This window comes from Vicugna pacos, chromosome 18, assembly GCF_048564905.1.
Source record: "Vicugna pacos chromosome 18, VicPac4, whole genome shotgun sequence".
Classification (NCBI taxonomy): domain Eukaryota; kingdom Metazoa; phylum Chordata; class Mammalia; order Artiodactyla; family Camelidae; genus Vicugna; species Vicugna pacos.
The window spans coordinates 12,280,457-12,294,452 of NC_133004.1; the positions used below are offsets into that span (position 1 = coordinate 12,280,457).

Consider the following 13,996-nt stretch of genomic DNA (forward strand, 5'->3'; position numbering starts at 1 on the left):
TCATGCCTTATGTAGTGTCTGGAGGTCGAGTAGGAAACACTAGGGGCAGATCAGTGACCCCAGAGGAACTTGGACCATCCCTCTCTGGGACCCCCTTTCTCCTCCCCAGACAAAGCAGGATAAATAAAGGCGCATTTAACAGAACAGTGGAAACTAGCCTGGTCTGAGTAGAAAAATAGCTTATAAGCCCTTGCTTTTGACCTGTCCTGAGATCTCTTCTAAATGCATCAGACAACAACCAGCTGATATAAAGACAGGGAGGCTGACTGCCTCTAAATGCTGTCACGGGAATCATAATGGCTTTGTTTTTCACAAGGGAAGGGAGAAAAAAAGTTTATGCCTCAAATTAGTAAGTCTGTCGTGTTCCAAATTGTTTGCATTTCTAAAAATGGACGTTGACATGTGAATGGTTATTATCTAATGCAAGACCCAAAAATCTGCCTCTCTCAAGGCAACAACTGGGTAATCAAGAGATGCTCATTAGACACATGGGTCTACAGCTCTCTCTCCCAATTCTGGAATATGGAGTGACCCTCTTCATCCCCTCTCCTCGCCCCAGAGCTCAAGTTGCTTCCCAGCCTCTGGGACCCTGGTCAGACTCCTCTTTTCAGAATCCTCAACTCACAGAAAGATGCTTGGAGACTCAATCCAAAGGTCTTAGTTCCCCAACAAGATTTTTCTCCCGCAAGTGGTTTTTATGGTCCCCAGACCAGCAGCATCCGTATCACCTGGGAAACCGTCAGTAATTTGAGTCTCCGGGACACACCCAAGGCCGAGCGAATCAGAAGTTCTGGGGTGGGGCCCAGGAATTGGGTTTTAACAACCTTCCAGGGGGCCGCTGATACACGCTCAAGTGGCCAATGTGAGACTCACAGGTCGGTCGGCCCACAGCCGCCTCCTCCCCACGCCCATGCACACACTCACTGCATTCTGCAGTCTCTTCGTTATCCTCTGCTCCCTTTTCTTCTCTTCATCCTCTACCCACCCCGGTTCAGGTCACTGCCCACCTGGATGACTCCAACTCCAGCCCACCCACCCCACCTCCAGTCTCCACTTGGAAACTAGAACTATCTTCCAAGAAAGCAAAATGATCCTGCCAGCATCTTACCTAGAGCCCTGCAATGTCTTCTAACTTCTCCCAGTTCAAGGTCACTAAAGAGTTTCACCTCCACCTGCTTGGGCCAGCTCTGTCCTCCCGATCATCAAATCCAACAGAGCATAAGGAGTAAAGAAAGAAGAGAACTGCGTTTCCGGTCTGTTCTGGAAAAGAGCTGCTCCCATCACAACCCAGTGGGAAATAGCTTAAGCATTAGAGTCAGAAAGATATGGGTTCGAATTGCAGCTCTGCCACTTAGCTGCTCTATGTTTTTAGACAAGCAAGACCTATCTTCACTTAGACACCCATGTGTCTGAAGGAGAGAGACAGTGTATACGCAGCTGGGGCGTGGGAGACTCAGCGATCCAATGACAGAAAGGGCCCAGCCCTCTGTCTGGCACAGAGTAGGGAGTTAATAAATTACATGGCCTGGCCACCCAAGCTAGTGAACTCACAGACTCAACTGGACCAACTCCTCAACATTTTTTTTTTACTGAAGTATAGCTGATTTACAATGTTGTGTTAATTTCTGATGCACAGCATCGTGGTTCAGTTATACATATATATGTTCTTTTTCATATTCTTTTCATTATAGGCTATTACAAGTCACTGAATGTAGTTCCTTGTGCTACACAGTAGGACCTTGCTGTTTATTTTATACACAGTTCCTTAACTTTTGACGCTCACCGCAGTCGCCAGGAAAGTTGAAAATAGCATCCTGTTCCCCAGAAGCCGAATCATTCCCAAGACCCAAGCCCAATAGCCTGACTGCTTATCTCTCCCTCAGAAGGCGTGTTTTCCCCCTGCATTAATTTACCTTCTGTTTTGCCATTTGCCTGTGTAGCTGCTGGCGGAAAAACAACATTTCCTGGATGTCTTACCTGGGGTGGTTTCTGACGGTGACATTTTCCTTCGGGCAATGAATGTCGGGAAATGAGGACTCGCACGCTTTTCAACAACAGCGCGGAGCAGAGACACGCCACGCCAGGTGCGCACACGCGCGCGCGCACACACACTCACATACATGCACAACACCAACACACTGGAACTCAGACGGACCTGCAGGTCCACCCAACACGGACACACGTGCGCACTGGTCACACACAGACACCCTGTGCCTTCACCGATTAACGTCAAATCCAACAACACCTGGACAAGAGGGCTAGGAAAAGCCGTACGGTACCTTTTGGTGACTTAAGTGTCGCCACTGCCCAGTCACCCTCAGAACTTCCTAAAAAAATAACAATGGAGAGATGCTGATCTGTTGGCCGGCTTCCCGTGTGCGCTGGGCCCTCACACCCAGGTGCGGCTGGCTGGCACCCCAGCTGCAGCCTCCCGGGGGGGGGGGCAGGTCTCAGGGGACCTGGGGAAGAGGGCCAGGGACCAAATGCACAACTGTGATTATGTGAACACCTCTTTCTGCAAGGCCCTGAAGCCCTGTCAAGATAACACCCAACACAGGATCAAAAGAGGTTCCCTCAAAAAGGCCTAGATGTTTTCAGGGAGAGAGAGAATTCTTAGGTGGTGAATCTGGCTCTAAATTTCAACCCTCTAAGAAAGAAAGGAAAATCTGAGTTACGTGAGGTCACTCTGGCTGACGGCAACATTCAGTAGACAAGAGAGAAATTTTTATCTTTTACTGCAATCTCCCTCTTAAAAAGGGGGGCGGGGGTGCTTTATTAGCTCCAAATTCAAGGTGGGGGCAGGCTCTGCTGACTGCAGCTTTAAATGCTGGGTGATAGGCGAGGGGTGGAGAGCGCAGAGTGGGGAGATCGCCCTGCCACATTGCCTGGCACCCAGTCTGTGTTTGCAAAATCCTGTTGAATGCATGAATGAATTCAAGGTTCTCCACGGAGTCACTTTTCCTAAGGAAAGGAATTCCCCTAAATGCTAAAGGGATCAGTTTTGTTATCTGAGAATCCCATAATGCCTGGAATTTTTTTTTTTATCATAAATCGGTTTGTCTGAATTGAATTCCGTTTTGGATGTATGGCTGAACATGGCAGCACCCTACCCCGGTTTCCTGGACAGGCCTCCTCCGTAACATTGGGTTTTGCTCAAAGCGGGGCCAACCTATCCACGGGCCTGTGCAGCAGCCTCTGCCCATTGGCTGGAGGCCTGACCAATCAGCGTGCGCCCCTAGCTCGCCTGTCCTTTCTTAGGAATCTACCTGGAAAAACCAAGTCTTCAACATTTCTGCCCAATTTCCAGAGATATCAGGCTGCCAGCTGGGAGGAGACGCAGGGAACAGTTTGTGATCTGAATGATTACAGAGCACGGATCCGGCCCCGTTTAAGCATTTCTGGTTGGCCTCCCAGGCGTGCCAGAGGACGCTCAAATTGCCACGTTCCCCCTGCGGATATGAACTCTACACCCTCATCACTCACAACGGAGGGGAAATTGGAATGACAGGAGACGAGTGACGAAGTTAAAATTAAGTGGGACCCGCCTGGGATGACTTGGTGTTTCTTCTCCTCTGAGACAGGGTCACTGACATCTGGAAATAGTGACGTGGCCCCAGATCTTCCTGTGCGGGTGGACACAAGCCTGTTGGCGTCACTGAGTCATTGGGCCCAAGGAAGCCACCTTGTCCCCAAGTCAAATCCATCACTGTTTGCCTTGAAGGCAGGAAACATCCAGTGGTCACCTCCGTCCCCACTACCTAAGACACGGCTTAGCTCTGGCAAGGCAGTAACAAATTTTGTTTCATAAATCCATTGCTAATAAGGGCATTTAATAAGATGTCACACAAACTACCAAATACATAGTTAAGGTCTCCTTGTGTGCTTGGTGGCACTAGTGGACAATAGATAAATACTTCTTGGGTGAAAAATTGAACCCTTATATAAAGGGGATGAGCCTAAGGCAGTGAGGAAGGGGACATGAGGGAACTTTCTGGGAGATGAAAATATTTTTTATCCTTACCAGAATATTAATTACCCTAGTGAATGTATATTTCAACAATCACACTATTGTAAAATTATGATCTGTGTATTATACTATATATATCAAATTATACCTTGACTATCATATACTTGAAAAAGTTAGACCTCAATTATACTCAGCAAACAAAGAAAAACAATGAATATCTTAGTAAGTCCTCCCCTACAAAAGAAGAGAACGGGCCTCTTCAATTTTTCTTTTGCCTGGTTCTGCCCTTCCGGTGCCAGAAATTGCTCTGCGGAAGACAGCACCATTCCGTGGGAGGAAGACGGCCTCAATCAGTCAACCCTGAATATGATTCTTGGCTCTTTGGGTGTGACTGTAGGGAAATTACTTAACTATACTGGGCCTCAGTTTCCCCATCTGCAAAACATTGGGCCTGATACCTCCCTCAGAGGTGTGCTGTTTGAGAGTGAGTTCAATGATACTAGCTCCCTTTCTTCCATAACTTAAAAAACAAACCAACAAACAAAAAACTAGCAGCGGTTAATTCACAGTGGCGGAAGGGCTTATGCATCATGTAGCCTTTTCGCATGTGATTCCTCCAGAAAGAGTGAAAAAGGAATTCTTGCCACGTCTAAGTGCATTGCTGCCGTGGTGGTAAGAGGCGCTGTTGGAAAATGGAACACAGTGCTAGCAAAAATAGTCCGTCCACTGTCAAACAGCAACAGAAAAGATTTTCTTATGAAAATTTCGAACTACAAACAAAGGCACCGTAGCGTTTTATCAGTAATACTGGTGCCTCCTCTCTTGATCTCCCTGGGCAGCATAAGTTGCGCCGAAGCATCTGAAGGGCACGTGGTCAGGACCCTTAGGCAGCCAAGAATTTAAACTCTCAGATACCTGGAGGGAAAAAAACCTCTTGACGTGAGGCCAATAGAAGCCAAAAGCCAATGTGCAAGTGATTTTTCCTTTACAATGCCATCAAGAATTAATAAAATAAAAAAAAAGTGGTCTTTTGCCAGCTGTGGAAGCAGGAGTCACCCATCTCTGAACCATCAGATGGCCCTTAGGGATATCTTCACCACTGTCTTGGAAACATTTACCGGAGAGGAGCCATAACGTGGGCTCTCACATTGTAACCACCCATCACACCAGTGGCTCAGGCCAGAGGATGTGTGTGCTTAACTGGATTTTCAGGCTATAGTTTGGCTGAGTCTAGAACAAGACACACGTCTCAACTTTCCTTAGTAGAAAATATTTCTAAAATGTTTAACCCCACATTTCTGACTTTAGTAAGAAGTGTTAGTTGAGTAAAACTGACCCTTTCTTTGATGGATTTTAGGAGTCATCGGTCTGGGCACATGGGCCTTCTTTGTCCAGGCTATCGATGGGGAGAGTGAAGAGGTGCCGGCCCTAAGCACAGCTCAGAGAAGTCACTTGTTGTCTGCTTGCTTGTTTGTTTCATCAGATTCCTAAAATGAGTTAGCCTTCATGCACGTCTTCCCCATCAAACTGGAGCGAAGGGTATGGACACAACTCTGTATTTCCTTCAAAATGAAATCTACCAATTGCATGTTAATCAAGGGACCGGTGTGTTTGGAGATTCGAGGAAAAATATGACCAGCAAACGACTCTGCCTGGAGACTCTCATACGTGGCAGGATGGACGGAAGGCTGACTCTGCACTGGGTTAAGCGTGTTCCCTGCACTACATCGCTGAATCTTCCCAAGAAACCGTTGTTGTGTGTTTTTATTATCTCCACTGTACACATGGGGAAACTGAGCCGTGAGGCGGTTAAGTAATTTCTGCAATAAACATGTGAAACAAATCTTGAACTCAGTCCTGACCCACTGCTGAGGCTGTTCTCCAGTCCAGCATCCTGCTAGTCCCCTCCTGCTCCTGGCCTGATGTGAGCAGCGCCTGCCACATGGTATTATTGTTCACTGGTTTTGCCCATATGTATGGGGGGGACTTACTGGGTTCCCTTCAAAGCGATAGGAGCTGGGGATACAGACAGACTTGGTTCCTGCCTCAGGGGGACCTTACAGTCAAGGGACGCCAGATTAAATGTTTGGAGAATGAATGAATGAACTGAACAAAAAATGATCCAACTCCATCACTCCTTCTTGTACAGAGGACCACGTGGTTTTAGCTCCTTACATTTCCCTAGTGCGTGTTAATCTTTTACCAACAACTGGACAGTGAACTCCTTGGGAACAGAGGTCATTCTGTAGCCACATGCTATATGTGACCAGATGTTCCCAAATCCCTAAATTATAGAGAGAGAAGAGTTCTCTTTAGACATGAATGAGTAGGATTTCCACAAGCAAACAATAATAAATAAAATAAAATAAGGTAAAGTAAAATTAAATTAAAAATAAAATAGACATGAAGGCTTTTCGGGGGCAGAATTTTTCTTAAGAACAACCAGTTCCCACCCATTTCTCCCCAGAGTTGGTAGTGAATGAATGGGACATACTTAATGGCCCACAAGCATTCTAATAACAAGGATGAGTAGAATTATTTAATTTTCTAATTTGTAAAATTAAAATGGAGCTTGGAAGCTATAGAATTCAGCTTCCTCATTTTTCACACGAAGCAGCTTAGGTCAGAGGGTTGTGGTGACCGGCTCAAAGCCACCGGATGTTCTGAATATTAAATTTCCAAGAGAAATTTATTTTTCAGAAGAAGTTTAGAACTTGGCAGTTAACCCTAAAGGCTGTCCAAGCCTCCCCTTATTTGCTGAACTGAGAGTTTTAAAAAATGAGTCTGGTTCTCAGAGAACGCCGTGCTTTCAACAGCAGACCACTTTTTAAACAGCTTCTCTCCTGGGTGGTGATGATTTTGATAATGAAATGCATTTCCTCATTCACACCATGGTCACATTATATCTTAACAAAGAACCCTTGGAAGAATGTTTATTATGGGATTTGCATGTCATTTGGGCAGGCAGACTCTGGACTCCTGGGTAGCCCTTTGGGTCAGGCAGTCGCTCAGCCTGCCCCTCTCGGGACCTCTACTTGCTAGAGATTCACGGGACCATCCGTGACTCAGATAAAGCTTGTGAACTCTTGGCACAGTCAGAAAAGAAGGACAGAGAAGAGGAGCACACGGTCCATATCCAGGATTGGCGTGGGTCCCCCAGGTGAGGTCCCTCAGAGTTTTTAGAAGATACAAGGATGCTCCCTTCCTACTAAGCTATTCTTTGATTCTTGTCGAAGACAAGCTCATTCATTCATTCAACAAACATTTAAGGAGTTTCTGCGTCGTAGAAGAAAGAGTGTTACTCAAAGTCAAAGAAACTTTCAGACTTCAAATTTAATTCCAAATGCATGGCAGACCTTTGCTATACAAAGGAGCCTTGTGTAAATAGGGAACTCTGTTGGAATATCAATTTATGATTTATCCAAAGAGCTACTGGGTGTTGAGGGGGAATGAGACACCAGGCGTACGTTGAAGACATGAGTTGTTTTTGGTAATGTGACCAGTTCAAAAAAAAAAAAAAAAGATGTCTGGGTGGATTCTTTTTCTGTTTGTTTTTTTGTTTGGGGTGGGGGAGGTAATTAGGTTTGTTTATTTACTTATTTATTTAAATGGAGGTACTGGGGATTGAACCCAGGACTCTGTGCTTGCTAGGCATGCCCTCTACCACTGAGCTATACCCTCCCTCCTGGGGTAGATTCTTTTTACGCCCAAAGAATCAAATGTAAGGGCAGATGCTAATTATCACCCAAATGCAAGGCTGAGAGAGGGAGGCAGGTTACCAAAGCACGCATGAAGGCTTCCGAAGTTAGATCCACACAGGTACCCTAACTCTTTCTCTCCCAGGCGGCGGCCCTCATCCCTTCCTAGTAATGTCTGCATCTCTTTGAACATGCTCAGGACGGATGTGCTATAGAAACAGGCAATACAGAACAGAGGAAATCTGTCATGGGGTGTAGATGATGGCTGGGTTGGATGTAAAAATTCAACATGAAAAATGGGGGGCAGGTGTGTGAGATCTTACGAAGCTTGGGATTTAGGGAGCACGTAATACATAAACACCCCTCAACCTTTTTCCCAATGATCCCATTTGGAAGTCCTAAGAGATGGGGGAACGTGAATTGCGAAAGATAGACTTCTGGTTCTCACGCTAAGCTTCAACTATGTGCCTGGCCCTCTGCCGGGCCCCAGTATGCTTGTTCTATGAATCTGAAGTGCATAGGCCATGGTTACTCCAGCAGCCTAGACACGTGATTGTGTCTGTGTTTCTGTCCTCAGTTGGTAACGTAATTAAGACTTCATACTGGAATTGATTAGCTTGTGTCTCCTATCCCAGGTCCAAGGAGGAGCTTGGCAGTGGGGGAAGGAAATAGGATGAGAAGCTGGTACTAAAAGAAACACAGGGTCCGCGGGTCTTCTGCCTGCCCCAGAGCTTGACTTTGTTGTGGCTGTGGCTTCCATCCCACAGAACGCAGCCAGGAGGAATTTGTTCAGGAGCCTAGGTCACGTCAGGGTCGCTGTCACACTCCCTCGTGTACGAATGGGGGGCGATGGACTGAACCCTCCCGGGGCTGGGGCTGGGGGTGGGGGTGGTCAGCAACAGGAGCACAGGCTTCGGAGTGAAAAACACGAGTCCAAGTCTCAGTTCAAGTCGCCCAGAGGCTGCTTGATTTGGGGCAAGTTAAACTAGCCTCTTCGAGTCTCAGCTTTCCAAATCTGAAAACTGGACAATATTGATGCCTTCCTCTTTGGATCGCTGTGACAAAATGAGACAGTGTCTATTAAAGGACCAACACAACGTCGCACACTCGATAAGAACTCAGGTAACAGTAGCTCTCCGGGCTGCCCGCCCCGGGAACTGTCTGCATCTGGATGAGCAGAAGCTGCCAGGACAGGAACGTGCAGGCTCCCCGACTTCTCAGGGAGCGGGTGGATGGTGGGGATGCTGAGTGTCACCCCCGAAAGGGCAGGGGGTTTGGGAACCAGGGGTCCTGAATCCTATGTCTAGGTTCTGGGAGGATTCACTCGGGCAGATGGTCAGTGACAGAGGGGCTGAGGTGTCAGTGGGACCAGGGAGTATCCATGGTCTCTTCCTTGGGAAACAGCCCCCATGGGTGTCCTTCCCCCTCACCCCACCCCACACAGCAAAGGAGGATTAGATCTGGGGCTGAGAGAAAGCAGCTGAGGGGTTCTGGTCACTAGTGAACTGTGTCCCAAATAGAGAGACCCAGATTATATGAGAGACAGAGAGAGAAATTTTGAGAGGTAGACAGATAGATGATGGATGGATAGATAGACGGACAGATGAGAGAGACCAGAAAGATAGAAAAAGGAGTAGAAAAGGAGATAAGGAAGCTTAGAAGGGACAGAGAAGTACTGGGGAGAGAGGAGAAACAAAACAGCCCTTACCGACTGCCTTCAAGGAGGCGTACTTGTTGAGCTCTTTGCCGGGCGGCTGCTGTTCGTAGGGGTTGGAGATCTGGCCCAGGCTCGGGTAGGAATGTGGATGGCCCATCTGCTGGAGCAAAGGGGAGGTGGGCACTGCGTTGTTCATCTGGGTAGTGTCTGGAAGCGAAGAGAACAGAGGGAAAAGGTCACATACGGGCAGGACCTGCTACCCACCCTGCCCACGGCCATGTCCCTCAAGACCCAAAGTCCCCACCCTTTGGGGACCCGAGAGGGAGAGCGGCAGAGGATGTGCAGGTTCACCAGCGACTACCCCCTGTACAGTCTTCATTGGAAGCAGCCGAGGACGGATGGGTAAAGAGCAAAGGATGTGCTTAAAACGTTTCCATCTCCCCACCAAATTAATATAAGGTCCTATTGTTGCAGGGGCTACGTCTATTATCAAAACAATGTACGTGTAAAAGGATGATCAGCTTCAGCAACAGCCAAGGAAACGCAAGTCAGGACAGCGAGAAGCCACTCCTCTGCCGAGAGCTGGGCAAAAATGGAAAGGTTTGAAGGACACCAATCTGGCAAAGATGTTGGAAACAGAGCGGTCTCAAACATGCATTGTGGCCAGGCGATTTGCTATCATATTTGCAGAAAGAAATCTGGCAGTGTGTATTGAAATATAAAGTGCATGTGTATGTTGACCAGATAACACCACTGCTGAAGGACTGAGCCTTCAGAAATGGAAGCAGCAGCGTGTGAGCCTATTTCCTCAGAGACGTTCTTTGCACCACTGTTGGTAACGTGAAAAATAAAGACCACCCTAGTGTATATAAATATTATTCTGGCATTTATAATATCTCTCGTTGGCCACCTGCAATCTGAACTCCTACCAAAATAGGAAGTCTTAGATGATTGTACATCCCTATTATGTACATAATATACACATACATGTAATGGGATATCATTCAGCTGTTAGAAAACAACGAGTTAAAAATCAGTTAACTAATCCCACTTCTGGGCATATTATATTCAGGAAAAAACTCAAATTCAAAAGGTGCATGCACCCCAATGTTCACAGCAGCACTATTTACAATAGCCAAGACTTGGAGGCAACCTAAATGTCCATCAACAGATAAGTAGATAAAGATGTGGTGTATATATATACACACACACATACATACAATGGAATATTGCCCAGCTATAAAAAAGAATGAAATAATGCCATTCGCAGCAACATGGATGCACCTAGATTTTATCATACTAAGTGAAGTAAGTCAGACTGAGAAAGACAAATATCATATGATATCACTTATATGTGGAATCTGAAAAAATGAGACAAATGAACTTTTGTAAATACAAAACAGGAATAGAATCATAGATACAGAGAACAAACTTTTGGTTACCTAAGGAGACGGTGGGGAGGAATAAATTAGGAGTTTGGGATTAGCAGACACAAACTGCTATACATAAAATAGATAAACAACAAGGTCCTACTGTAGAGCACAGGGAATTATATTCAATATCTTGTAATAACCTATAATGAAAAAGAATATGAAAAAGAGTACACATGTGTATAACTGAATCATTATGCTGTACACCAGAAACGAACATGACATTATAAATCAACTATACTTTGGTTAAAAAAAAGAAAAGGGTAAAATTAAAAAAAAAATCAGTTAGCTATACATGTCAAACTAAAGAATTTTCTTAAGGTTTATATTGTTAAAGGGAAAAAGCAAATGTCAAAGTAATGCAAATAATATAGCATTTGGTTTAAAGAAAAGAAAATCTATGCCTATTTTTGTGTGCTGTGGTATGCAAAGACTGAACAAAATACATAAAGATACACAAACTGAATATTGGCTACTTAGAGGGAATGAGATTCATGGGAAGAGAAGTTCAGGAAGATTTCTCCAAGGAAATATACTTTGAGCTGAGATCTGAGATCTAGACATTGGTTAAGGGCGGTGGATGGTGGAGTGTGCGGGGGAGGGTGCTGCAGGCGGAGGAAACAGCAGGGGCAAAAGCCTCGAGTCGGAAGGGGCGCTGCATCCTCACAAACAGAAAGAGCCCCCCCCACCCCCCGTCCCCAGTCTCTAACCAGAGTGAGAGGAAGGTGGGACAAAGTGGGACTGGAGAGGCTGGCAGGACCCAGTAGAACTTGGTGAGCGTGTCTGTCTTCACCCTGAGAGCAATGAGATGGATGGACCAGAGGCAAGAGTGAGGTGGGAGTCAGGGAGTCCAGGTGAGATCATTACGGTTCAGCTTCCGGCAGGAAACCAGGGTTCTCTCTAGCCTCATGAAGCCTGTCTGGAGAGCCAGATTAATGTGGCAGCAGTTGCTGGTGGTGCCCTGAAAGATCCCCCTCCCCCAGCATGTTTACGCATTTCCCAACTGCTGTGTTGGCTGCTAATAGCTCACAGCTGCCCCCAATATCCAGAAAATTGTTCTCAGTTGACGGGGAGCCACCAGCCTGGCTTAATCTGCTTGATGCAACCTCACCCTCCACACCAGGGGTGGTCGGCATCCAGCGCCCAGCTGACACCGAGGTACAAAGCCCAGCCCCTGGCCTCACAGGTGGGGATAACTCGATGGAGCAGTGGGAGCCCCAGAGCTCCCCTGGACTGGGATAAGTTTAGAGCAGGGGTCAGCAAACTTATTCTGTAAAAAGCTGGATTGTTAATAGTTTAGGCTTTGCGGCTGGAGCAGTCTCTTTGGCAACTACTCGACACGGCCCTTGTAGCAAGAAAGCAAACATAGACATTATGTAAACAAGTAGGTGTGGCTGTGTGCCAATAAAACTTTATTTACAAAGACAGCTGGCAACTGAATTTGGTCCAAGGGCCATAGCTTGACAACCCCTGGGGTAGACTTTATTTGAAACTGAGACTGCCCCCAACCTTGTATGGCTCTTTTATCTTTCCTATTTTGTTTCCCTCACAACCTTTAGAGGTGTGTGTGGGTGGATGCGTGACTGAATGTGTGTATTTTACCTGAAGAACCCTCCCTCAGAGTTTCATACACCTGAGCCCCTCTCTCAGGCACGGCATCTAGACAATTCAACCCATGGCATGTATGGAATAAGCTTGGCTTTAGAAACCAATATACTCCAGTGGAAAGAAGCCGGGATACCACAGCTGAGACACAGAGATAAGGAGAGTATTTTTATCACTGCACATGCATGGACCATCACACCAGCCTAACTGGCTCATGGGAATATCGCCAAACACAAGCCAAGTCACGCAGCCTCTGGCCAGCATCTGAGGAGGCAGACGTGTCCTTCCGCCGTGATAGCCTTCTGGCTGGGATTTAGCTGGGGTGGAAGAGTCCTCAGATTAGTGAACTGTTGGTGGAAATGTTGTCTCATATAAATGCAGCTCTCCCTGTAGCCTGGACCCCAAGATCCTCTGACATCTTCCTCTCCGGAGCAACTGGTCCGTCTGCTTCCACTGGGCAACTTGTTTTGTGCCCAAATGCTCATGCAGAAGGAATAAGTTCTCATTGTTGGCTGCTCTCTGGGTTTTCCCCCATTATATGCATGTGCATGTGTGTGCGTGTGTGTGCGTGTATAGGCAGCTGCTATTTTTGTGTATTTAGAACCACCACCTCTTTTGGCACTGCTCCAGCCCCATTTGAGTCACGTGATGAGCTGCTAATCACAGTAACTCTCTTGGTTTGGGTTTTCCCAGAAGAATTCACTAAGTACAAGCCTATTTTGGGGTGATGTCTGGAAATACTGCAGAAAAGGGGTGAGGGGCAAGACAGGGAAGAGAGAGAAGCTGATAAAGAGTGCTGTGCCAAGCAAGGGCAACTGTGGTGAACCAGAGTTTAATCCCACTCTGGAATTCTGGTGAATGGCGTTGAGCACGTGTCTCAGAATTCCATCACCCCTTGGGCAAGTGAGCCCCCGCGTGTTCGCCAGCTCCCATCAGTCACTGTTTGAGGGCTGGTTCTGGAGGACAGTAATTCCTCAGCACTTGTAACCCACCGTGTTTGTGGACGGAGTGAGCTCTGGTGGCAGAGAGACTCTTACTGAGGGATGTAAGAAAGAGTGGCAGCTGGAAATCAGGCCGGTAACTCACCGCTATGGCCACAGAGTGAGCACATGAGTCAAAAGAGACCAGTCGCAACCACTCCATCTCACAGTGGTCGGGCCAGAAGTGAGCATGTGATCTAGGCCGGGCCAATCAGAGTTCTTGCCTGAATTGTTTCTATTTGGAAGCCTTGGAATCAAGAAGCTAGGAGGCCAGGAATTCAAGCGAGTTTGAATCTACCACATGGAGAAAGTCGTTCTTCATTGTGGAAACATAAGGACAAATGGAAGAGAAAGCAAAGGAGCCGGGGAGCCTCTTTCTGAATAAGCTGGTGCGCTTCGGGGTGACTGCCACGCGCGACGGACGGTTCTGACGAATGCAACTGCGGTCCGGGTCCCCGGGGAAGCTGCCGCTGGCCTCCCATGGGGCCCACAGAGTGCGGCAAGGCTGAGCGGGCACTGGCCTTGGGTTTTCTGCAGAGCTTCAGCAGACTTTCAAAGAGCAAATGGTCTCAACAGCACATAAAGAGTGCCCAAAGACATTCACAGGTTAATTAACTAACATTCTAATGTTTTTTTGTTGTTTTTTTGTTTTTTCCCTG

At 46.9% G+C, this 13,996-nt stretch overlaps 1 protein-coding gene across 2 annotated transcripts in view; it reads right to left on the reverse strand.

Annotated features, from left to right (window-relative positions):
- The window catches only part of SHISA9 (shisa family member 9), a 265,643-nt gene that overhangs the window by 15,589 nt on the left and 236,058 nt on the right, over positions 1–13,996 (reverse strand). For both annotated transcript variants that reach the window (XM_072942169.1, XM_072942170.1), the window contains exon 3: positions 9,374–9,529. In XM_072942169.1, the coding sequence (XP_072798270.1) occupies positions 9,374–9,529 (156 nt within the window). The remainder of the gene's footprint in view (positions 1–9,373; positions 9,530–13,996) is intronic.